The sequence below is a fragment of the Mya arenaria genome, chromosome 3 (genome assembly GCF_026914265.1).
Source record: "Mya arenaria isolate MELC-2E11 chromosome 3, ASM2691426v1".
NCBI classification, from domain to species: domain Eukaryota; kingdom Metazoa; phylum Mollusca; class Bivalvia; order Myida; family Myidae; genus Mya; species Mya arenaria.
The window spans coordinates 38,492,542-38,520,150 of NC_069124.1; the positions used below are offsets into that span (position 1 = coordinate 38,492,542).

Consider the following 27,609-nt stretch of genomic DNA (forward strand, 5'->3'; position numbering starts at 1 on the left):
TTTTTTGCATACTATAATATATCTTTAAAAAATCTAGCTTTCATCATGAAAATTATTATATATAAATATTTACTAATTAGTTGTTAGTCCATCCTTACTGTGTAAGTGAAATGTTAGTGTAATGTAAAAGTATCCAATGTCAAGTTTTATGTTAAAATATTGATTATCAGTTCTTTTTTCATGTCTGAGATTTCAAACCTATCATGTTATCGTTGTATATATGTTTAATTGAATGTTTTATATCTATCATGTAATGAGGAGCACTTTGTGTTCAAGTTACTTAATAAATAAGGTGACTCTTGAATCTTGAATCTCTATTACATGTGGAACATTCACACCATGCGAAAACTAGTCATCCCGCTGGTTTACTATGACCGAGTATCTTTTTTAATGATAGTTCTTGGTAACAGTTGTTGATTAGTTGCCCCGTGTACGCAACACTCCAAATTTGATGTATTAAAATGGACAGTTAACCAATTGTTACTAGAAGAGAGAAAGTGTTTAAATGAGTGACCTAAAGTGTTGTGCATTTATACTTAATATATCAGCTGTGTCATTTATAATCTGCTAATGATTTCTGAATGCAAGGTAATTTACTCCACATTTTTTTGGTTATTATGCCTTGTGAGCACAAAACTATAAGACGACTCCCCTATTTTTAACACGACATGTTGCTGCTAAATATTCCCCTCCCTGTCGATGCATATGTTAAAATCCAAGCTTGAATGCATAATCTTACAAGACTAACTAGAGCTGTCACAGGAGAAACGAATACCCCCAAATGCCGCCTGGACACAGGAATCGCAAACCATTCATTTGAAAAGAGGCCATAACTCTAAGGTTACTGCACACTGCATCTTCTTTTATCATGCATGTATTGTTTTATTTAAATCTGTTGAGTAATTTAGAAGTTACACTGCTGACAAGAAAAACTAGCCTTTCATGAGTTATCGTCCGGAAACCGTTTTTCTATTTTTAGTAACAGTGACCTTGACCTTGGCCCCATCAGCCCCAATATCGAACTTGACCTGTATCTTCTGATGTTACACCTGTGTACCAAAAATTGTTCAAATCTGTCTAGCCTTTCATGATTTATATTCCGGAAACCGTTTTTTCTATTTTTAGTAACAGTGACCTTGACCTTGGCCCCACCAGCCCCAATATCGAACTTGACCTGTATCTTCTGATGTTACACCTGTGTACCAAAAATTGTTCAAATCTGTCAAGCCTTTCATGATTTATCGTCCGAAAACTGTTTTTCTATTTTTAGTAACAGTGACCTTGACTTTGGCCCCACCAGCCCCAATATCGAACTTGACCTGTATCTTCTGATGTTAAACCTGTGTACCAAAAATTGTTCAAATCTGTCAGGCCTTTCATGAGTTATTGTCCGGAAACCGTTTTTCTATTTTTAGTAACAGTGACCTTGACCTTGGCCCCACCAGCCCCAATATCGAACTTGACCTATATCTTCTGATGTTACACCTGTGTACCAAACCTGTATCTTCTGATGTTACACCTGTGTACCAAAAATTGTTCAAATCTGTCAAGCCTTTCATGAGTTATCGTCCGGAAACTGTTTTTCTATTTTTAGTAACAGTGACCTTGACCTTGGCCCCACCAGTCCCAATATCGAACTTGGCCTGTATCTTCTGATATTACACCTGTGTACCAAAAATTGTTCAAATCTGTCTAGCCTTTCATGAGTTATCGTCCGGAAACCGTTTTTCTATTTTTAGTAACAGTGACCTTGACCTTGGCCCCACCAGCCCCAATATCAAACTTGACCTGTATTTCCTGATGTTACACCTGTGTTCCAAAAATTGTATAAATCTGTCAAGCCTTTCATGAGTTATCGTTCGGAAACCGTTTTTCTATTTTTAGTAACAGTGACCTTGACCTTGGCCCCACCAGCCCCAATATCGAACTTGACCTGTATCTTCTGATGTTACACCTGTGTACCAAAAATTGTTCAAATATGTCAAGCCTTTCATGAGTTATCGTCCGGAAACCGTTTTTCTATTTTTAGTAACAGTGACCTTGACCTTAGCCCCACCAGCCCCAATATCGAACTTGACCTGTATCTTCTGATGTTACACCTGTGTACCAAAAATGTTTCAAATCTGTCTAGCCTTTCATGAGTTATCGTCCGGAAACCATGAAAACCGACCGACCGACCGACCGACAGACAGACCGACCGACCGACCGACCGACCGACCGACAAGCTCACTCTTATATACCCCCCAAACTTCGTTTGTGGGGGTATAATTATAATGCAAAGCACCAAAGACCCCGCGAATAGTTTTGTAGCATGACTCAAAGGAAGCAGATGCAGTTCACCAGTATACCAATTTTGAGGTACCTTGACACAAGCATTCTTCATTTATTGAACGAAATCGGATTTTCAGTTCAAGTTCACAATGAACTTGACTTTTGAACAACTGACGTCAAAATATTTAGGGTGCTTATCAAGTTTGAGGGACCTCTACCGAATTCAAGGTCTCTAGGCCTAAGCGTTTTTAAATTATTGATAAAGAACTTGGGTATTTTCAGCTTGGCCCACTGACCTCAATAGGGTTCATCTGCTGGTCATGACCAAGCTTCTTACAAAGTTCAAGTCCTTGGGCCATACCGTTCTTAAGATATTGATCGGAAACCGATTTTAGCTTAAAGTCACAAAAACTTGACCGTTGATCCACTGACCCCAAAATTAAAATGGTTCACATGCTGGTCATAATCAATCATACTATCAAGTTTGAGATCCCTGATATATCCACAAATATCCTATATCCTATAAAGTTCCAAGTAATGTAAAATTATCAAAATGTATGTACCTGTGCATATTCAAATGACTTCTTTTAGCCTTTTTGACATTTTTAAACCCCGGGCACCGATTTCTCGAAACTTCTTATAGTGGGGGCTGTTAAGGGCAAATTTTAGTAGAATCATGCACTTTGTGTTAAAAGCATGAAACTTGGCACACATATTAACCACCCCCTTCTGATTATTTTTAGATATATGGACCCAAGTCAGGAGTGCCCCCTGGTGACTGTGGAGGCTATTTTTCAAAATGACCGCCAAAATGGCCGTTAATTTCTTCAAATGCTGTTATCTTTGTAACTATATGTCACAGATCCATGTTCTTGGTGTACAAGGAAGCCGTTGGGCACACAAATAATTTGATATACAAAGTATTTCCTTAAAAACATTTGTATCATTTGAAATGGTAATTTTATATAACCAATGAATCATTGTCAGTAGTAAAAATAGAAACGACTATTTGAGTTGTGCCAACCAATCAACTCACATATGTATAATACGTTATAACAATTAAAGGATCTGTATTACCACAGCAATTAACAGTTTTAAATTAATACTATACATGTCCAATACTAGCAACATTACTTGTTATTGTATGAAAACGTAGAAAACTAAGGGTGTTCATACATATGGCATTCGTCGCTTTTTGTACGTCACACTTAAATGTCATTGGTCAAATCAGGTGGGTGGGTGTATAAGTTAATATACTCGCACTCGAACAATGCCTATTTGGCCCATAAGATTGTTAGTCATATTAGGTTTTTGGAGCATAGTACACAGACAGAATGTGACCCTGGCTAGAACTACTCTGGTTCTCCTTAACGCGCACTAGTGTATAGCACTATCACATAGGACCCCCATTTAACATCCGCTTCGGAAGACGATGAGTGTTCGAAGCTGCCACCCCTTGATTGACAGTCAAGTATGTTACCACTAGACTACAGATCCACCACTGGTACGTATCACTATCAAATCTATAACATTATAGTCACTCTTGGTAACAATTGCCTTCACAACGGCATAGGGCTTTGCACTTTAGGTTAGCCTTGCTGCATTTACATAAAGCTAGGGATGGAAACCGGATACCAAATCGGTATCCGGATATTCGTATCAAGTATTCGGATACTCGTATCAAAATGTTTTCATAATAAGTAAATTTCCTAGTATATGTCACCCACCTTCTGTTATTTGAGATAATTGTCCATTTAATTTATAATTCGTCATATGGCAATTTCACTTTTTCATTCATTCTTTCTCAGTCTTAATCATTTATAATGTTATAATCAAATCTAAACAACTCATTTTAAGTCATAAAACTCATGATGAATACCACATAAACACCTCGCGAATTTGATAGTCACTTCGGCCGAGGTGGTTGCTTGGTTACTGCCACGTGCTTTCGAGTTTGTTATTTATCAGCAGGTTTCATGTTAAATAGCGCTTTGATTATTTGATAGTCGATTGTAATTTTATTTCATTACATTGTTTGATTTAATGCAATACCTACAATTTCTGCGGTGTTTTGTAATGAAGGATATAATTGCGGAAAAGATAAGAAGACAAATTCTTTATTTACATGCGTGTACTTTTTTATTTATCAATAAACTAAACATGTTTACATATCGTATGAAAAATAAAATACACTAGGCATATTTCCGTAGTCGTGATACAGGAATAACGATTAATAATTCAAAACAAGATGCAAAATGATGGAAATTTGATTGAAAAGTGAAAAGATAAACAAATTTGTTTTTGTATTTGTTGTTCAGATAGCAATAATTTCTTCATGCATATTCAACAAAAATGCGATTGGTCATTAATAGCTTTGATTGCACGACCCTTAACTTGTGATTGGACGATCAATTCCTACGGATTAATGCTCAATCCGTTTAATATCAACTAGTGCCAATAAGTGTCAATTAAGCACATCTGAGATCATAAAACAACACTTGTCATTGTAAACAAGGTCATATAACTTCACATGATGCTGCACAAGGACACAATATCACGCCTTGTGCAAACACCCAATTAACAGACGATTTGTGACACATACCCGCTTCGCGACAGACACTGTTGATCACCTGAAATATCTCATCTGAAAAGTTTTATAACAATTGCTATGTCTCTGCTAAGCTATTTCATTGAAATTTTAATTCTTAACGAATATTCGAATACCCATTTTGGTATCCGAATACTTGCGTGATATCCGGATACTCGGATATTCGCTTCCATCCCTACATAAAGCCTTGCATGCCTTGCGTCAGTTACAGTCAATCAGTTCATAGCAAATGACTTGTGCCTGACCAATGGTGGTCCATTTCGGTTCCCATGAACAATTACTTTGGTGCCATCCCGAGTGTTCAGGGCTTGGTAATATGGGTTCTTTTTGTAGCGATTTCCCCCAAAAGTGCCCTGCTTGGTAGGCGGTTAGAAGTATATGCTGTTTCAGGGCTGCCTGTGTTGGAGGAATATTTTCCAAGGCTCTAGATCTACGTGCAAAGATATGCTGCCTTGCTTCATTCACCGCCGCTAGTTGACATGTTCTGTCGTACAAGAGAACAACATATTTCTCTAGAACTTCAATTGTGCTTTCAAGTATACTTGGAGGGACATCAGCTAGTAAGGAGAATGCATCAGTGACATCCGGAAATACATCCGACGTTTTCCATGCTGTCCTCTTGCCAATACCTGCACAGAAGGACGTCGTGTCACTTCCCGTGAATGCATGGAATACTGCTAATGCTGGTGTTTTTGATGGACCCAAAGTAGCTGTAATAGTATGTGCTGCAATGTACCTATGGTGGCTCCCTACACCAAATGATATCCAGACTTCATGTGCCAGTGGAATACTTGTTAGTGTGGACAAAATGATCACGACTACATCAGTGTCGCATGTCCTGATCATTATCTTCGTATGCCCAGCATGTGCTGCATCAAGCAGATGAAGTACCTATCGTCTGTCGGCTTCTTCACGTGTACATGATTCAATCCTTATTTTATATCCCCCTTGGTGTTGAAAGCAATTTGTCCCCATATGTACTGAATACTTGTTTATCTGGAATATCTCTGCCTGTAGCCTCTTCTGCCAACAGGTGAAACAATTTTGTCTTGTTCTCATTAACGCGAAGAAAGCTTTTCCAGTTGCTTGGCATCTTTGATGACAGCTCCACTCTCCTTCCTACCCCCTCACATCTTTTTTTCTCTGGTGGCAGCCTTTAGGCTGCCTTGGGTGTAAACATCCCACACTATATCAATCCTATTGGCATGTTCTAGCTGCTGTTCAATGTATGGGATGTATACTGATTTGGAATAGTCTTCAAATATTTGTGAGTTTCTTGGGGACAGCATTTGAACTATTACTGCACCATCCAGTATCTTGCGGGTTTGCATACACGGGTTGCGCCAGAGCTTCAAGTTCTACAAGTTAATCTGCCAGTAAATTTCCAGATCTCAATGCCCCGCCTTTCGATAGTGCTGGAGGCCATGGCTGACTTTCGTGTTTGAAAAAGTATTCCAGGTTTCCTTCCCTGGATTAGCATGCAATATATAATCTGGAACACAGGAAGCAGTCTTCCTTCATTTTTGCAACCTGGTACTTTTGCTTCTGTGGACGTTTGGTAAACACCTGCAGTTTGTGTTTCTTTATTGTGTCTTTGATTGACTTCAAACCTTTCTTTGACAAAAAGCTCATACTTCTCCTGGCCCACTGTGTGCGCTTTTTCTGCAATTGTATGTACCTCGGAGTCCATAATGAGCTTTGTGTCAAGAGTAAACATGTCACAACTGTCCACTCTAAAAGGATTTCTGATTTCTTCCAGGACCTAAACAAGAGCCTTCACTTCATTAAAAAATGTGGTTTGAACGGCTGTAGTTTGTTCATGGTGTTTAGTTGAACCATGAATGCAGCCGTCTTAAAACTCTGCCACCATTCTTGATATTTCGGGGCCTGCAACCATCCAGCGTTGTAACGCATTTGGGTTGTCAGTCAAGCCAACAGCCCCACCATCACCTTTCACGTTGGCATTTGCCTGTTTGTGGGCTTGATCAAGTGCCATGGCAGAGAATGGACGGTTTGTTTTGTTTTCAACGAAGCTACCTGCGACATACTCTTGGTAGATGGCAGGGTGCATTTCTGACAGAGAGTACATGTCTCTTATATGCACCGAGAGCCATCTCGTACAGTTGATATGGTCAAAGCTGAATACCCATAGAATGAACTTTGCAAGCGATTCTCGGTAGCTCAGAAAGTTTCCGGTCCTGATTGATTCGATGATCTGAAATATACAAAGTTCCATTTCAAGCACAACGGACCAATATTTGAACTGTGGTTGCTCTGCCGTCATATTTTCACCCCAGTTCGTGAAATTCAATAAATTCTCTCCCGCTAGGAGAGTTTCTTTGCATTTGTCGTAGGCATCGTGCTGCATGATACAGAGGGCAGCAGCTGTTATCTGATGGGCATGTATTTTCCTGGTTACATGTGTAGCTTTCAAAAGGGAGTCAGCGACTCCACTTGTGGCAATCCCGGCATTAAAGATGGCAGTTGTCCAATCACTTCCATCAAGCCAATCGCCATTCACCTTGAATGCTGGCATCTCTATGTGCAGTCCACCAGCCATGATAAGATACTTATCTTCTCCATTTGTTGCTGTAAAATTCCACTGTATTGTTTTTGCAATTGCAAATAGTGGTTGATCCATTACCAGGACTGGGATTTGTCCAAGCTTGAGATATTCTGTTGCAGCCTTTCTACATTCATCGAGTGTTTTATCATGGCTACCGAATGTGCGCACTCAAGGAGCACAGGCATGAGAGTCACAACTGTCCTAGGAGCTGATACAACCTGCTGTATTAAAGCATGATATGCAGACCAGGAGACAAAATCTTCCTTTGTCAGCTCCTGTTTACTGAGCAGTCCCCGTACATGTTCCAACCAGACAGAGCTGTTTGCTGATGCAACTGCTATACTATGATCAAGGCCACTGGCGGCACATTTGCATAAGCTGCAGGAAGTGCCTGTATTCTTTTAGTCTTCCCAGAATTCTCATAAATGACTGGAATCACACGAGGTGATCCATCATGTTGCTCCGAACGAAGTTGCATTAAGGATATGCCTGTTCCGTGAAAAGAATCTCTTGCTGTTGCGGAACTTAGATTATGATCAATTTTGATAACTGCTGATACCGTGAAGATATCCCTGGCAATTTTTGGGGGACATACCACCCCTTTCTCATCATACATGGCACAAACTTTGTTTGCTATGTCAGTAGAAAGTCCAAGTAAACGGTCATATGAAATGCACAGCCCCATGTTGTGGAGAGTGTCTAGGTGTATCTTTAAGGCAAGATATATTGGTGCGGGTGTTTCTCTGTCTCTGTTACGCCGATGGGTTGTTAAGGCATGGATTTTGGCTGATCTGATACTATTGAACACCATCAATTGTGAGATAGTTTTGGCTCCATATAATATGGGCTTCTCATCAGCACAATGGTCTTTGATATTGGGTCCAGTTAGTAGCATGTTCACTAACGCATAGAGAGATTGAGGAACAGCTTTTTCCCGACAGTCAGCAGGAAAACATCCATTGAAGGACTGTGCCAGTTGAAAGACATCTCGGCGAATAAATTTGGATGCCTTTGCCAGAATTAGGGCATCAGAATTACAATCATCTTTGAATGATTGTTTGAAGGTTGTTCCAATTTCATCGTCATATATAATAAGAATGTCTCTGCCTTCAGTTTGCGATCTCAGATCTAGAATGGCAGCCAGTATCCAATCCTTGAGCCTAGTTGTGTGAACTTGCACTTGATCCAATCCAAGATGGATATGTACAGGTTCTTCATGTCTGCCATTTTGAATGAACCCCTATAGGTGTCAATATATGAAACCAATCCAGCAAAAACTATGCCGTGTAGCACCTTTTCTGGACTCTCTTCCTGAGCCTTCCGTGAGAGTTGTACACGTTTGTACAGTTTTGCCAAGCATTTGGCATGATAGTGGGCATCTATAGCTATCATGTCCCCGCAAGCTAATTTTGCCAATAATTTTGTATCACACAGTTCTGTAGCACACGTCCTTACTTTAAAATCAATTTCAAACGTGGAGGCCTTGTGAATACCAATGGATCCAGCAGTATTATCACAGCAGATACACATGTTTTTGTCTGTATTTGTTGTTGGTGTTCCGATAAAGATCTTCTAGTTTTAACAGGACTGCGGTTATGTGATTCCTCAGTCTTTCTCTTGCTTGCATTTTGAAGTTTATCATTGCCTATTTTATTTCTACAGGTTTTATGCCATACTGCGCTATATTCATACAGTACATTTTCTAATCCTGTGTCAATATTCAAGTGATGTAAATTGACGCCTGCGGGAATAACATCTTATTCCTGAAATTTGATTAGATTTTCAGCAACGTATTTGTAGCCAGCACCAACATCTGCTCTTCTCGAATTTGCAGGCCAGAGCATTAGCTCTGGTGTTTTTGCCGGGCAAAGTTCACATAAGTTCCAATCAGTTTGAGTATAATTTTGCATTGAACTGCTTGGCCTAGCAGCATCTACAAGTTAATATAATTTGGCCATGTTCAACTTTGTTAATGTTAGTTCTAAATGCCAACAATAACTATAACAATTATATTTGACTTCCTCTTCCTGTTTCACCAAAATACAACACACAAATGAAAACCGATTAAAAAGTACAGGATCGTTTTAGATTTGGACGGCATTGAAGACTTAAGTCAAGCTTATCTTTAAGACCGTTTTTGGCCTTCGATGCTGCCTCATACATAGAGACTTTTCGTATATGTGACATGCTTTTTTAACTTCATTTTTGAACGGGGGCCCTTCAGGGCTACGTTCATAGTAGGCACATCAGATCGTTACTACAAATGATTACACGGTGATTCGGTCGAAATAATGCGCTCATTGAATGCTTGAATACACATGACATCTTTAAACTTCAAAAAATCTGAGTTGATGTATAGAAATGTACACTTGAACTCGTACATTTTGCATATCCTGAAAATGCAGCTTAAAAAATCACGAAATGAATACAACATATTTATACGCAACCGCTCGAAAACGGCGAAAAACTAAGTGTATTGTTACAGGTGTGAGTCGGTTATAAGAAGTAGTTACCATAATTGATTAATCGATTCCAAACAATACTAAAATTTCCTTAAAAATGAAATGATATGTTAACACTATTCCATTGATCAATAAACAAACGAACGAAGTGAATGTTTTTTGGAAATCGTATATCGATAAAGTATATTATACAGATTACTCCGCATATATTGATCATGATTATTTCACTTTTCGATCGTCGCCATTTTGTAAGCGCCCTGCCTAAAAGTGTCTCATGGACTTCAGCTGGATTAAATGTGTATTGTAAGTATTTTATAATCAGATTGTTACACATGAACGGCTCAACGTGTGCGTGACATGACAGTCATTGAAATTCCTTCATTATTTGGGGTCACGGACACTACGGACCATGGACATTATTTGCACTGTATACATATTGTTATTTGTGCAAATATATGTGTTTTACCTGCGTTGTTTATGTGCGTGACCTACATTAATTGTGAGGCCTAAATCATGAACCTGCGTGTTTATTCTATTATTTAATTTGTTTAGATTACGATGTGAATTTGTGTAGTTCATCTAGCTAATTTTGATGACGTATATTATGCTTTTCGTTAATTTATGCATTCGTGCCGTTCGTGACTCACACAGCTTCGTGACCTTAGGTGACCTACTACGTAGTTACATACCACGAATGTACTCAGTAGCGATGCCAGGTCGATTGTAGTAATCTCCCCTTATGAATCTCATGAATATTAATTTTTCACGGAAGGCGACTCAATGCTGGTACCGGTTTTATACACCCTTTTAAAACACATGTAATTTTGCGCATGCGCGGAGCGCGTAGTGGAAAAAAATATTGATCAAAAAGAAAATTTTAATTTGGCAACTTTTAAAGTACTTTTATACACAATCTGGATAGTTTTATGGATATATATTGGAATTTTAAACATTTAGTCATTCATGACTTTATATAAAACAGCAGGAATAGTGATATTTGAAAAATATCAGCTGTGATCTGGAACAGTAAACGCTTGGTTTTTCCTATCATAGGCGCAAAACAGACAAAGATCGAATCTACCCGGTGTTGAAGTAAATATCAACCGGTGTTGTAGTAAACAAACAAACTGGCAGGATGAACTTTCGAAAAGTCTTGACACTTTTTCTGTACCTATGGCAAATGTCATCGCCAAACAACACAGACTTCAAATCAGCACGAAAATGCTTGTCATTTCAGGTATACGGTCCATACCCACATTCAAAGACTGTCCAAACCGGAAATGAAATATATACAACAAACTTTAGCCTCATGCCAGAACTGGACATGTCGACTAGAAATGTGATTTTCTATCATATCAAACACAGTAGAAATATTCCATCCTCAATCCCCATTGAATTTAAACAGAAACATCACAAACTGCTGACACTTATACTACTGAGTGGTGATATTTCTCTTAACCCAGGACCTATCCGCTTCCCATGCGGAGGCTGCTATCGACCTGTGGTATCGAACCATCGAGCTGTATACTGTGATGCATGTTTATACTGGTGGCATATAAAATGTGAAAATCTAACCTCATCAGAATACTCAGACTTATGTCAAAGTGATGAACCTTGGAGTTGTAAAAACTGTACAAATTTTCATTTTACAGACTCCTTCTTTGATTCCTCTGTAATCTCCGAGGACACGTGTCATAGTAACATTGATGACTCTACTTTGATTCACAAAGAAAACCCATTTGAAGAACTTTATGAACTGAGAAAAAAGCACCCTAATAAATTTATTACTGCACATCTGAATATTAATAGTTTAAGATATAAATTCACAGAAATTCATGGTATCTTAGTAGATAAAATTGTTGACCTCTTTTTTATATCAGAAACTAAACTTGATTGTACCTTTAGAGATAACCTTTTCCAAGCAGAGGGATACAGACTTAAATTTTAAGAGATCGAAATGCTTATGGTGGTGGATTAGTTTCCTATATACGTAGTGACATCCCAGCCAGACGCAGAAAAGATCTTGAATCTAACAATTTAGAAAACATTTCTTATGAGATAACATTGAATAGTTCTAAATGACTTGTTTTATGTGTTTATAGGCCACCAAATATGCATGAAGATGATTTTATACAAAGTATTTCAATATCCCTGGACAAGTGTATATCTTTATATGATAATTATATGTTAATAGGTGATCTGAACTTTGATCTTTTGAATGAAAACAAAGGAACCCCACTTATAAATCTTATGGAAATGTTTGAATTAACAAATTTGGTAAAAAAACCTACTTGTTTTTATGAAAAATGGTACTCCATCCCTTTTAGATGTAATTATTACAAATTCCAAGATGTTATGTATGAAAGCGTTAAATTTTCCAACAGGTGTAAGCGATTGTCACAACATAGTATGTACAGTTATAAACAACAATACTCCAAAGAATGAAAAGCAAAAACTTGAGTACAGAAGTTTTAAAAACTTGAATATTGAAGCATTTAATGATGATCTTTCGAAAATTATTATACAAACTGTTGATCCTACCAAAAATGAACAATCTTGTATAGACAGTATTTATGAGAAATTTGAATCAGATGCCACAGATGTTTTTGATAATTATGTTCCTGTGAAAGAAATGTACAGAAGAAGCAAACAACTCCCATATATGAATAGAGAATTAAGAAAGGCTATTTACAACAAAAAAAAGCATTACCATAAAATTTTGAACTTTCGAACCTCTAATAACTGGGAAAAATATAGAAAACAGAGAAATTATGTAAATAAACTAAAAAAGAAATCAATCAATAACTATTTCCAAGAACGTTGTATAGGTGGTTGTAAGGAAAAAGATTTTTGGGATACAATTAAACCTTATTTGTCAAATAAATCAAATACTTCACAACCCAAAATAATTTTAACTGAAAATGAAAAAATAGTGTCTGAAAATAGGGAAGTTGCAAACATTTTTAATGACTATTTTGTAAATGTAGCAGATAGTATTTTGACAAGAATAACCATCCAAGTTTAAATAAAATAAAACAAGAAAACATAGATCGTAATTTTAGCTTTAAGAGTACTGACTCAGGGTCTGTTTCTAAAATTATTGACAAGTTTAATGTAAAAAAAGCCACAGGAGCAGACAAAATATCAGTAAAATTATTAAAATTAGGTAAGCAGTCACTTGTTGAACCAATAACAGACCTGGTCAATCTTTCAATATCAACACAAGTATTCCCAGATAAACTTAAGCAAGCCCAGGTTACTCCTCTACATAAGAAAAACGACACAATGACAAAATCAAATTATAGACCAGTCAGTATCTTACCAATTCCATCTAAAATATTTGAAAAAGTTATGTCCTTACAGCTTTCTGACTATTTCGACAGTATCTTTGATAACTTTTTATGTGCATTTAGGAAAGGCCATGGTTGCCAAACTACACTTTTAAAATTATAAGAAGATTGGAAAAACGCATCAGACCAAAATTTATACTTAGCAGCTATCCTAATGGATTTATCAAAAGCATTTGACTGCCTACCTCATAACATTTTATTAAGTAAACTATCCGCCTATGGCTTATCCGAAACAGCAACAACTCTTCTTCAATCGTATCTCACTGGACGAAAACAGCAAATCAAAATTGGTAATGTCGTCAGCTCATGGAAAAATATAAAGAAAGGTGTGCCTCAAGGCTCCATACTAGGTCTCTTACTTTTTAATGTATTTATTAATGATATTTTCTATTTCATACAGAAAGGAACACTTTATAATTACGCAGATGACAACACACTATCTTTTATTTCACCTAATTATAATGAAGTTAAAAACGTTTTAGAACAAGAAAGTCAAATTCTCATTGAATGGTTTAATTTAAATTGTATGCAAGCTAATCCAGATAAATTTCAGGCTATAGCTGTTTTGAAAAAAAACCTTTTAATATAGGTCCAGCTGATATTACCTGCGATGAAGTTGTTAAGCTGCTCGGTGTAGACATAGATTATCAGTTAAATTTTAATTTTCATATAAGTAATATTTGTAAAAAGGCAGCAAGACAACTTAATGTTTTGAAAAGAATTGGGTCTAATTTAAATAAATTAAATAAGCTTACTATATTCCATACATTTATAATTTCAAATTTTAACTACTGTCCAATGTCATGGCATTTTTGTTCTGAAGATAATACTAAAAAAATGGAAAAATATCAGGAAAGAGCTTTAAGATTTGTCTACAATGACTATGAATCATCTTACAATAACCTACTAGCTAAAGTTAACTTACCAAATCTTACATATAAGAAGAATGAAAACCATGGCAATAGAAACTTTCAGAATGCTAAATAACTTAGCACCTCCTGTCATATCAGAATTAGTACATAAAAGAAAATCTAGCTATAATTTCAGATACACAAATATTTTGGAAATTCCTAGAGTGAAAACAACTAAATTTGGTAAGAATTCCTTCAGATATGCTGCCCCTGTGCTGTGGAACTCATTACCAGAAAACTACAGAACATGTTCAAACTTTAATCAATTTAAATCTCTTATGGCTTCTTGGAATGGTCAAAACTGTAGATGCATTGCCTGTAATTCCTCATCAAATTAAATTATTGTTTTCTCTTTTTCTAACTTAACTTGCATGTCAACTTGTGCTTATTATTTTTGATTTGTGCTTGCTTGTGACAAAGTTGTTGCATCTTTGTAGTCAATATTTCTGCTTTTGTTCCATGCATGTAAACTTGTTTAGGACATCATAACATCAATTCTGTTTTATATGTGTCGTATAATCTTATTTCTGATTTCATTAAAGGTTGTAATATGTTCCTGAGAATGTTTAGCTAATGTAGTTACCCTCTGTGAGAAAGTTGCTGATCAGTTCTTCTCAAATCTGATTTGGGGGGATAATTGATTTCTTAAAACCATTTTTCTTTGCAGTCGCACTTTTGTGCTGGTATTGATAATTCAGTGTTTTATTTACACAAGTTCTTATAGCAGTTTTTAGGCCACTGGTCAGGATCAGCAGCTTTTTCCACAGTTTTAGATGTGCTTAACATGTGTGCTTTTAGATGATATATAATATAGAAATATCTAATACTTTTTCCTTTTATAGCTATTTTTACTCTTGTTGATCTTCAGATACATTTGTTAACGTCGGTTAAAAAGCTCATCAGAGCTTATGTTACATATGTTTGTGTCTTGCCGACTTGAAAGAAAACTTATTGTATTGTATTGTATTGTATCATCATTTGCGGAGAACCATGTGGCTATTTATAGTTAATAAGATGATGAAATATTCTGGGATCCCAGAGTTCACTGAAAACGTGTTTTTTTCTAAAAGAAAAACGAAAGTGAACATTTGATTTAACGTTTTTTTCATGCTTTAAGGCAAGTACAAAGGATTATTTGGTTTGTATTTAAGTATGAGTGGGGTCTCTTATAATTTGTATCACCCTTGATACGAAACCAACTGAACTATGAACGATCTTAGACCATTTATAGACTTCGCCAAAGTGTAAACAATAATCCAAAATGGCTGCAGCAAAGTGAAAGAATAAGTACATTTTATGTCTGTTCTTTAAATATTTGTTAAAAAACATGTGTTTTTTTCACAAAGTTTGTGTGTTTTCACAAAGTTTGTGTTTGTCCCCAGTTTCGTACGGTTTCGTTCTCAAATATGTTTACATTATGTAATGACGTGTTTATAAAAAAATAAAGCCCGAGAAAAATGCCAGTTTTAGGTTACATCATGGACTAGGTTACATCAGTAGTTTTCTAACTGAAATGTGATATTGGGTTCATCTTCAAGTGTTGGCTGATCGTACCTGTCATGAGCAGCTTTTGGTCGTGGTGGAACACTTAAAAGTTGAACCCATCAATTTAAACTGGTATGCCAGAGATGTGTTAATTGAGTTTGTTGTGTAGGCTATAAGGGCGTTAATGATTGTATGTTTGGGTGTTGTTGATTTATTTCTTTTCTTTTCTTGTTATTTTAAACAGACCCGGGAGGAACTGTGAAGAACCAACCAGACAGCCCGCCCGCCGAGCTGCCCAACCGGCCAAGCTTTACTTTGAGTTTGTGCATGCCCACATGCCGCCATGCTGTTGTTTGTTAGTACTTCAAGATCATATAATGGAAAACTGTATCCAAACTAAAGTATAAAGTGAGTAAGTTTGGGTCATATCAGCCCATTGATACTGTTTGTTCCATTCCTAAATGAATTCCTTTCATGTTGTTTGTCAATCATTTCTGGTGCGGCTTTGATAATAATATTATTTTCTTATGAAACTGCTGACTCGTATTAGTCTTTGGTCTGTATTGTGCATCTATTCGCACATTTTGTTTGCTCTTTAAAGCAAACATTACATTAATTTAAAATTCTATAAGCAATTAAACAAAACTTACTGCACATTTGATGCAGAATGATGTTTTATTTAGTGTGCATATGATTTTCAGCTTATGGACAAGAAAACATCTACTTCAACAATCACAGCACCACAATGAGATCCCTATTTTAAAGAAATAATGCCACCTTTCAAATAATTCATTAAATCATTCCATCAATCATTCATATATATTCATTTATGTATGCAGTTTATACATTGAAAAACTTGACATTTCTTAAGGCAAAAGAAATAAAAAGTGAACCACTTTCATAAAGATTAGAGCCTTTTCCCTTCATGCATTAAAAAAAAAACATTAATACATTATAAATGTCTTAAAACCCTAATGTATTGTTTATTTCAATAGCCAGCCTGGTTGCTGTAGCCACAGGGGAATTTACATATCTCAAGGCAAAAGAAATAAAAACTGAGCCACTTTCATAAAGATTAGAGCCTTTTCCCTTCATGCATTTAAAAAAAAACTTAATACATTATAAATGTCTTAAAACCCTAATTTATTGTTTTTTTCAATAGCCAGCCTGGTTGCTGTAGCCACAGGGGAATTTTCAAGGACAAGAACCAGTGCTGGTAAAAATGTGGTCTCATGTGGTTTTCCATACCGGCATTCAGCAAGGATTTCAGAGAAAGGAATACTGTCTCCAAGTAAGAAGAAATTCTAAGCATGTCTGGTTTTAATGCTCTCAAAATGCATCTGTGTACTCAATAAGATGAGATTAACCTTTGAATTGTTAAAAACTGATAGCAAATTGTCCAAAATACTATATATTTCATAAAATTTGTCTTGAAAATCTTTCAATTCATGAGCTTTTCTGCATATTTATCACATTTATGACCACATAAAAGGTTGTTTATGCCTCAAATGAGTGTTAACATGCTTTTTTCAAACTTTAACAGTATTGACAGATAGTTTAATAAGTGTAAAACATTGGTTTTGTGTCTTGCTTGCAGATCATGATGAGCCAATAAGCTCAAGTTAGCTGCGCCTTTTTCCTCCCACAGGTAGTCATGCAATCTGAATCCAGGAGATGCAGCTCTGAATCCAATATTTCAGAATAATGAATATGTAAGGCAACTCTGTAGTACTTGTTTGTGAGTTAATGATCAAAAGAGTGAGATTAATAGCAAATCAGGTGTAAATAAGCAACTTATAAACATTGGTGAAGTGCTGTACTCTGATTTTAATGCCAAATCTAGCCTTCAAAACAGATACTTAAAGTAAAAAAAAAATGGGCATATTAATGCTATCTCTGCATTTTCTACATCATGTAGCCACCTCATACATGAAAACACTAGCAGTTGTCATGAATCTGTCAGTTTTGGTGTGTTTTTTACCATTTCTTTTGTTGCACCATTTGTCCCTGAAGCAAACAGTTTGGCATATAGTGGTGTTTAGACTGTCTATAAAGTCATTATCACTAAATTTCTTTTGTTAAACTGAACAGTTCTGTTACCTTTGTATAAGTGGATAAGAAAAGCAAAATGTTGACAAGATGAAGCATTTCAGTTTGGCTCTATGTCATTTTTGTTATGCGATGATAATTTGTACGTAGTATCAGCGTCCGTGCGTCTGTAAACAATTCATGTTTACGCGATACAGCTTTCAGTTATGATTATATCTTGATGAAACCTGTACAGTATTTACATATCCATTAGAGCTCGGTTTCTTTTGAAAACCAGCCAGAGACAACCATGCTTGCCTAGATTATGGGCCTTGATAGTATAAAAATCCTGTAAACAATTGCTCGTTAACACGATACAGCCTTATGCGATGGTAATTTGTACGTAGTATGTGCGTCCGTGCGTCTGTAAACAATTCATGTTTACGCGATACAGCCTTCAGTTTCTGTAAACAATTCATGTTTACGCGATACAGCCTTCAGTTTTGATTGTATCTCGATGAAACCTGTACAGTATCTACATATCCATAAGAGCTCGGTTCCTTTTGAAAACCAGCCAGATCCACTCAGCCAGTAGAGCATACGCCCTTTTGGGCCTCTTGTTTATATAAAACTCTAAGCGCAAAAGATGCGCAAAAACCTTATTTTGCTTAGAAAAAAAACTTATAAGAGTAGGCAGGTCATTTTTGTGGTGCTGTTCTGTAGACACCATTGAAAGCTACAAGGAAAACTTTACTTGGTCAAATTATTCCAATGCATAAGGAAATAATGGCTCTTCAAAGGTTTGCAGCTTACCATTTGAGGGAAATGGCTGTTTCTGCTTTTTATGAAAATACCACAGGTGCAAATATTTGTCTCAATCATTTATTGTTCAATATATCATTTCCAAACTTTCAGTATGTGTTGCATATAGCCTGCAGATGAACTATATGAGTTTTGAAGCCTGTTCCCCCCTCTATCATGCAATGAATATTAATAACTATGTATGTGGTACATGTACTTTCAGAAAACTGAAGCCTTCAGGAAGTCAATGCCACCATGATATTGATTTACTCAGCTCTGATGTACTCAGCTGTGATGTAACATGCCTTCAAGCCACTATCCAAAGAACATTCAGACGTTCTAAATGGACCATTGCCCTGTTGCCAGGAGGAGGAGCATACAAACTGTCACTTGTTTTATATATGAGATGTACCACGGACTGACCATAAACTTTTCGGATGCTCTGTTTATTTCATCAGCCAATTTCGATGTTAATTTTACTGAATAATGACAAACAGTCTTACTCATAAGCATCTCTTACTCATTCGTATTCCACAACTAAACATGCTTGCAATTACACTGTGCCATCTATCATAATATAGCAATGCTGCAATGACCACATTTTTATGTACCTGTTGTTGCTTTATACTGAAACTTTTATTGAAAATAAACATAAACACTGACAACACATAAATGTTCCATTCATACATTTGTACATGTTCTTTCAGTGTATATGTTGATAATGTTAAGACATATTTCATGTGCATTTACACATGTGTTTATTGCCAACCTCATAAAAAACATGCAAAGTTTGCTCACATACATATTTCCAACACAGACATTTACTGAATGTATTACTACTTTACGTTGATTTTGATATGTAAATAAAACATTGTACTTCTCGTTTGTACAAAACACTTTCCATTTGCTATGTTGTTTGTTTCCATGTTCTGTCTGCATACAGATGATATTTTCATATCAATTTTTAGCTTGACTATTCGTAGAATATGGAGAGCTATACTACACACCCAAGTGTCGGCGTTGGCGTCACACCTTGGTTAAGGTTTTGTGTGCAAGCACACATAGGTTAATATCTAAGTTACTTTTTGAGGTATCGCATTGAGACTTGATACGATGGTACTCAACCATCCAACCTACTTAATTAACCAAGTTAGATAACTCTGCTTTGCATTTAATGCAAATTATAGGCTTTTATTATTTGACTTAGAAATTCGGGTTAAGGTTTTGCGTGCAAGCACACATAGGTAAATGCCTCAAAAGTACTTGAGGTATTGCATTGAGACTTGATACAATAGTACTCAACCATCCAACCTACTTAATTAACAAAGTTAGATAACTGTAGTTTGCATTTAATCCAAATAATAGGACTTAATTAATCGACTTAGAGATTCTGGTTAAGGTTTTGCATGCAAGCACACATAGGTTAATATCTCAGCAGCTACTTGAGGTATTACATTGAGACATGTTACAAGGTACTCAACCATCCAACCTAATTAATTAACCAAGTAAGATAACTTGACTTTGCATTTAATGCAAATGATAGGCCTTTATTATTCGACTTAGATATTCTGATTAAGGTTTTGTGTGCAAGCACACATTATATAAATATCAAAGCAACTACTTGATGTATTGCATTGAGACTCATACAATTGTACTCAACCATCAAACTTCCCCATGTAAGATAGCTCTAGTTTCATTTAATGCAATTAGTTGCCCTTTATTATTCGACATAGAAATTCTAGTTAAGGTTTTGCATGTAAGCACACATAGGTAAATTTCTCAGCAACTACACGATGTATTGCATTGAGACTTTATAGAATTGTATTCGACCACTCAATGTCATTAAATAACCAAGATATATAACTGTATTTTGCAAATAATTGCCCTTTATTATTAGACTTAAACATTCTGGTTGAAAATTTCCTATAACCACATTTATGTTAATATCTCACCACATGAATTGAATTGAAATCTTATCTAACAGCGATCCATGCATGTTTCGCCAAAACTTTTCAATCCTTACACTGAACAGCGGCGGAATAGTCGAGCCAGCTGTCTCTGTGACAGCTCTTGTTCAAAATTAACGTGATGTTTATTTCCATTGTGAAACCTATCCCTTGGGAACAATATTAACATCTTTTAGCATACATGCCTGGATGAGTTTTAAAAAATGACATTATTATGCATACTTACTGCATGAAAATATACAATGACATACATTTCGTATTAACTTGTGTATCTGTATTTCCCTTTCAACTACTTCGAAATAACAAACGTCCCAACCCTAAAATGTTCAAACATATTCTACATACATTATTTCTATCTTACACTATATATATATATATATATATGTTCTATATGTTTATATCACGCCTAATAGAATTGAAGCCTGTCAACTCGTACGTTGTTGTAAACATATGAACCCCACCTCTCAACTTCCCTGTGTGTTCCTATCAATTCGTTTCTGAAATTCCTGTCATCATTTGAAAAAAATGCTAACCCTCTAGGGGCCACCGTTGCTCAGCGCTTTCAGCGCTTTGATTATTGCATGCTCTGGTGACGCTCGTTTTATTTATTTAATACGGATATCAGGATACAGGGATCATGGTCGTTAAATAACCGGTGTTTTTTTTGCAAAAAGTGACAATTTTAAATGCACATAAATTATGTTTTCAAACAAAATAGTTTTATATATATTATTTTTGTTGTAAGTCCAGTGGCCCCCTTTGCCTTAAAACTGTATATTTAGACACCAAGAATATGAGTGTACTACATATAGTAACAAAGATAAAAACACTTGGTGTCATTTAAGGAACCTTTCAGTAATCCCTTCTTACCTATTCTGTAAATAGAACGACCCGATTGTAACCGGAAACATTTTTTTCAAATGACAGTCACAATTACGCGGGAATAGATGAGGACAGTCGAGTATACAATGGGAATTGTACATCAGCAGAGAACAGTCGAGTATATAATGGCAATTTTACATGACCAGAGGACGGTCGAGTATAAAATGGCACTTTACATCACCAGAGGACAGTCGACTATACAATGGCAATTAAACATCACCAGAGGACAGTCGAGTATATAATGGCAAATTAACATGACCAGAAGGCAGTCGAGTATGTGATGGCAATTTAACATAACCACAGGACAGTCGACAATATAATGGCAATTAAACATGACCAGAGGACAGTCGAGTATATCGTGGCAATTTAACATTATCAAAGGACAAGCGAGTATATAATGGCAATTTAACATAACCAGAGGACGGTCGAGTATACAAGGGCAATTTAACATGACCAGAGGGCAATCGAGTATATCAAGGCAATTTTACATAAACAGAGGACAGTCTAGCATATAATGGCAATTTAATATGACCAAAGGGCAGTCAAGTATATGATGGCAATTAAAAATGACAAGAGAGCAGTCGAGTATACAATGGCAATTTCACATCACCAGATGGCAGGCGATTATAAAAGGGCAATTGAACATGACCTGAGGGCAGTCGAGTATATAATGTCAATTTAACATGACTTGAAGACAGTCGAGTATGTTATGGCCATTTAACATGACCAGAGGACAGTCGAGTATATAATGGCAATTTTACATCACCTGAGGGCTGTCGAGTATATAATGGCAATCTATCATGACCAGAGGACAGTCGAGTATATAATGGCAATTTACCATTACCAGAGGGCAGTCGAGTATATAAGGGCAATTTTACATCACCAGAGTACAGTCGACAATATAATGGCAATTAAACATGAATAGAGGACAGTCGAGTATATCATGGCAATTTTACATCATCAGAGGACAGTCGAGTATATCATGGCAATTTAATATTACCAAAGGGCAGTCGAGTATATGATGGCAATTAAACATGACAAGTGAGCAGTCGAGTATACAATGGCAATTTCACATCACCAGACGGCAGGCGATTATAAAAGGGCAATTGAACATGACCTGAAGACAGTCGAGTATATAATGGCCATTTAACATGACCAGAGGACAGTCAAGTATATAATGGCAATTTTAAATCACATGAGGGCAGTCGAGTATATAATGGCAATTTAACATGAACAGAGGACAGTCAAGTATATAATGGCAATTTACCATTACCAGAGGGCAGTCGAGTATATAAGGGCAATTTTACATCACCAGAGGACAGTCGAGTATATAATGGCAATTACACATCACCTATGGACAGTCGAGTATACAATGGCAATTTTAAATCACATGAGGGCTGTCGATTTTATAATGGCAATTTAACATGAACAGAGGACAGTCGAGTATATAATGGCAATTTACCATTACCAGAGGGCAGTCGAGTATATGAGGGCAATTTTACATCACCAGAGGACAGTCGAGTATATAATGGCAATTAAACATCACCTAAGGACAGTCGAGGATACAATGGCAGTTTTACATCACCTGATGACAGTCGAGTATATCACGGCAATTTTACATCACCTGTTGACAGTCGAATATTTAATTGAAATTGTACAAAAATTCAAATAAAGAACTCTCTCACATATGCAAACTGTCATTCTCATCAACTTAATATATTTGGGTTATTGCTTGGGAATAGTTGGGGTTTACTGGTGGTAAAATCGTGCCTCATACATCCGACATCTCGATCAAAAGGCATTGCTATTCCACAACCAAAAAAGATTCTTGTTAGTTCTGTGCAAAACAGCAGGCAGCTGCCTATCCAGGGTAGGCCGCTGTGTAAGAGAGTAGTATCGAAAACGTGAATGAGCAAAATCTAGTATGAAGCCTTCCAACGGTACATAATATACTTACTTCTCGGCGATCACAGAACACATGCAGCTACCGAAGAACAGGAGCATGTGCTGCATACCGCGCCGGTCCTCGGACATCGTGCACATGCAACTGGAGGCAGAATGTTCACATTTTAAACTTATCCTCTTACATGCGTAATGCTAAAAAACTTTCATTTGACATCTCGATCCACATACTACCATATAGGCGTTATCCTTCAAATATTTTAAGTATCAATATATAGATGTCACTCATAAAATTGAAGCTGACCATGGTTCATGCTGAGTTCAATGCAGCAGTCTCATCATAAAATAGTTGTTACAGTGAACAGTTTTACATTGCATGTAACGAATAGTTTCGATAACAATTTTAACACTGCCTTCACAAAGAGTGTGTGATCAACTAAGAGCTGGTACCCATTTAATTTGATTTTATTGCTTGAAAGCTTTGTTGATTGAGGTTGATGATAAAGATATTGGAAACCTTCTTATTATATATATATACACACCCTCGATGAACTTGTTTGTATATATATATATATATATATATATATATATCACCACCCTTTACCAATACTGCCATCTATGGTTTTAGTTATATTTTTTTTAAATAAAAAATAATGTTTTCTTTTCAAAAAGTATTTTATCAAATATTTTGTAGGTCATATATATATATATACATATACTGTTCCAACATGAGCACCTCATTTTATAAGATAAAATAAAAAAATTATTGTTGAAAATAAAAACTAGTTCATTAAAGAAAATATCATACACTTTTTCCTTAAACAACATAAATCATGCATATACACTTGTTAAATACTTGAGGCTGTTCAACTGAGCAGTAATGATGAATAAGGGCCCTGGGGTAACAGTTGTTCAAGTCACAGTCAGTAAATATAAGTAATGAATGAGCAATTAGGCTGACATTGATGTATTAGATAATATTAGGTAAGTTTCCTACATTTGTATATAATGTTGCATCTTATTTAATAAGCAATTTGCAATAAACAACATATTTTTCGAAAGAAATCAGCTGAAAACTGAACCAGTACACGTATATTTTTTATTTAGGCATCCGATGCCATGTATTATGTTACAAGTAACTGACAATAATGTTAACGTTCGCTGCCATATGGCCCCATATATGACCCCATATAATTCTAATAGCATTGAAAAGAAGATTGCTTGGTACGTACAATTTGACCAAAAATACTTCATGTGACTAATGAATGTGACGCATAATACATGCATTTTTGTTCTGCATTTTTTTTTCTTTATTTGAACGTAAAATGGCATAAATTATGTAAATATTGTATATATACATGTAACCTCTTTTAACTGTGAGAGCAAAGACAGGTGGTTTCTAACTCTAACATTATTTTTTACGCTGAGTTAAGTGTGTGTGTTTTCTCTGCTTAAAACTCTCTTGCAGATTTCAAATATTTATGTATAGAATACCTTAAGAATAAAGAAACATTTTTTGTGTTTTCTTAACGAACATTAGTCTGGCATATATATACTTTTAACCTGAAGGCACAGAAGATAATACAATAAGGTACAAACTAGATTTCAAGCGATCAAGTCTCAATAAAACTCATAATGATAGTATGTATATTTTATTCTTATGTTAACGATCTACGCCATGAGGGCATTCCTACTTTTTATTTTGTAGTAGTACTTTAAAATTCGAAATTAAAAATAAGATATTCCTTTACCTTTAATCCTTTACCTATATCGATTCACAAACTATCATAAGATTTACAAACTATAATATCTTAAAACAAATCCCAGTTAAAAAATGCAGATTTTGAAGTCCAAAACCTTGAGCACTATCAAATTAGTTGTGTCAGTGTAGTGGTAAGTGTTCTAATAAATTAAAACTGTTCTTAACGTTACCAAGGTGAAACGTAGTGTATACATAGAATGTCGCATACGTTACGCGCTTCAGTAAACGTAATGATGTCAGCCATTCGCTTTTGACTTCCCACCATAAACATGTTTTCATTCGATAGTTAACGCGGAAACGGTTGTTTTTGTTTACACACATTCTTGTCATCTATTTCGGTTATGCTATGTTAACAGATGATACACATTATTGACCGGTCATTCATTCATGGGAACGTTGTTTTTTATCATGGCTGAATTCCGAGTATTTGGACTGAAAAATGTGTTTACATTAACGCAGGTTTAACGTGCTGTTTCAACGACGTTCAGTACTACCCAACCGATGGTACGTTGACGTAAACTTGTTTTGAAGGGTCTAATGCCATGTTTACATGCAGTGGTTGCGGTTGGTGATGTACAAACTTCAAAAGTTCATTTCAACGATCAACTTTTTCGTTTACACGAGCATCGTCAAAATGACTCTCGAGTTTTAAAAATACCTTTTTTTGTAGCATAAAATGCGAACATTGCTTTATATAAATAGAACGTTCATTGACAAGTGATCTTCGGAAGAATACCAAAGATGTACATTGTTAAACGTATGTTTCAAATGAGAATAAAAACTTTTTGACATTAATTGAATTTAAAGCATAAATTTGAAGTGTTCTGTTAAAATACTTTTAAATTATTTGTCTGTTTTGTGTTATCATTACAGGACTCTATAACTATAACTATAGTATAACATTAATATCAACAAATATCACAATATTTTTTGAAGGGGCTCGCTCATGTTTTGTACCAAATATTAGTTTTCCCACGAATGCCACTGAAAACACTTATTGTATCAGTATTGTACTGAATGATATCGAAATTGCAGAAAAAATGCAACTATAGTATATAAAAGTAGTTTGGTCTTAGTTGGGTGCGAACTCACGCCGGTAAAGTCAAGAAAAAAAGGCGTCGTATAAACCACTGAACTACAAGGACTTGTACAAAATTAATGCTCTTTAGTTGGAAAACACTTGTCTCAAAAGAGAACTGCTGGTAACTCGTACGGAACCAATCGTAACAACTCGGCCATTTCCGGCAAGCCTCGAGATATACCTCGTAAATAGTAGTAGGGATATACGAAAGTGCGATGAGGCCGCCGCGGATTAACACCATTTTCAACCTGCGTAAAGAAGTCCCATTGTAACAACAAGGAAATGGATATTGTTAAATTAAATGTGCTTGTTTAAGAGAAGATACTTATTGTAACATCAAAGAATGTTCGCATTTGAATATTTGGATGTTGTTTTTTTTATACCTGAAGTACACTGTTTCCTCTAGAAGAATCGTGAGCAATGTACTTTACAGTAATCGAAATGGTCATAGTTCATGGCATGCATGAACCAATATATCGGTAAATAGTGTACCTCAATTGTGTTTATATATAGCAAATATTAATCAAATGTACAGAAAAATAACACTTACACGTATTCAATCCGATTGGTGTACTAGCGGTCAGTTAATTTCAAAGTTGATGTAATTCAGCACATAGTTTACCAGTTTTTCGTCTATTTAATCGTTGTTAAATGACACACGTTTCTTTGATCCACTACAAGTTATTTTGGAATCTGATTGGAGTAAAAAAAACTTGTCAAGAAACATTGACCATATAATTATATAGATGCTGTGAAAGGATAGTTTAGCCCCATCGACATTTCTGAGATTGCAACGCCCATTATTAGATGAATTGCATTAAATATTCATAAATTATTAGATATTTAAAAAAATACAACAATATCTTAATACTAGTTATAAATAAAGAACTTCAACTATTCCAAATATGCCGAGTTGAGTGCATTAGTATACAGCGTATTGGCTCAGCCTTCACGCTTTGGCTCAAGCTCCCTGGCTTTTGGCTCCAGCTCAACCCAGAAAAAGAGTATAAACATGCTTATTCCGGTAAACAGGCGGTTATTTTTATTCCCGACAAATAAAAGCATTCGATAATACCGGTTTTATCTTAAATGTAAGCTTCTTGAGTGAAATTCAGCTGAAAATTTGTGAAAATATTCTACTTTCGTTTGTAAACAAAATAACCGAAATACGTGTGAAGATTAAAACATATTTATATGGCACTGCATTCCCCGATTTCTCAAATAAGCCCTCATAATTGTGATATTAGATCAAATAACGAGTCATACTTACGATTTATGATGATGTCCGTTCTTTTGCTCTAGCTCGGAAGTGTCATTGGCTCTTTTTTATATACAGCTCCTTAAAGAGCTGGAGCCACTGTTTCGCACCCGTGATCCTCACAGATTTACTGTTATTACACCTTTTTTATCTTTTAATGAGCCAATTGGCAATTATTGTGTTGAAATTCCACTAAAATGTTGATATTTTAATTACGTCATTCTTTGTTGATTAATTGTACAAACAATGTCAAACATGCAGGTTTCTTTTTTTCT

At 35.7% G+C, this 27,609-nt stretch overlaps 1 protein-coding gene and 1 long non-coding RNA gene across 3 annotated transcripts in view; one reads left to right on the plus strand and one right to left on the minus strand.

Annotated features, from left to right (window-relative positions):
- Positions 1–25,154, minus strand: part of LOC128228398 (CD109 antigen-like) — a 130,341-nt gene extending 105,187 nt beyond the window's left edge. For both annotated transcript variants that reach the window (XM_052939699.1, XM_052939698.1), the window contains exons 1-2: positions 24,985–25,154; positions 23,289–23,378 (exon numbers count right to left, since the gene is read on the minus strand). In XM_052939699.1, coding sequence (XP_052795659.1) covers positions 23,289–23,374 — 86 coding nt within the window. In that variant the 5' untranslated portion in view covers positions 23,375–23,378; positions 24,985–25,154. The remainder of the gene's footprint in view (positions 1–23,288; positions 23,379–24,984) is intronic.
- On the plus strand, positions 16,823–19,398 carry LOC128228400 (uncharacterized). Its single transcript, XR_008259916.1, has 3 exons — positions 16,823–16,944; positions 17,251–17,365; positions 18,706–19,398. It is a non-coding gene; the product is annotated as an uncharacterized LOC128228400 (long non-coding RNA).
- Positions 25,155–27,609: the final 2,455 nt, after the last annotated feature.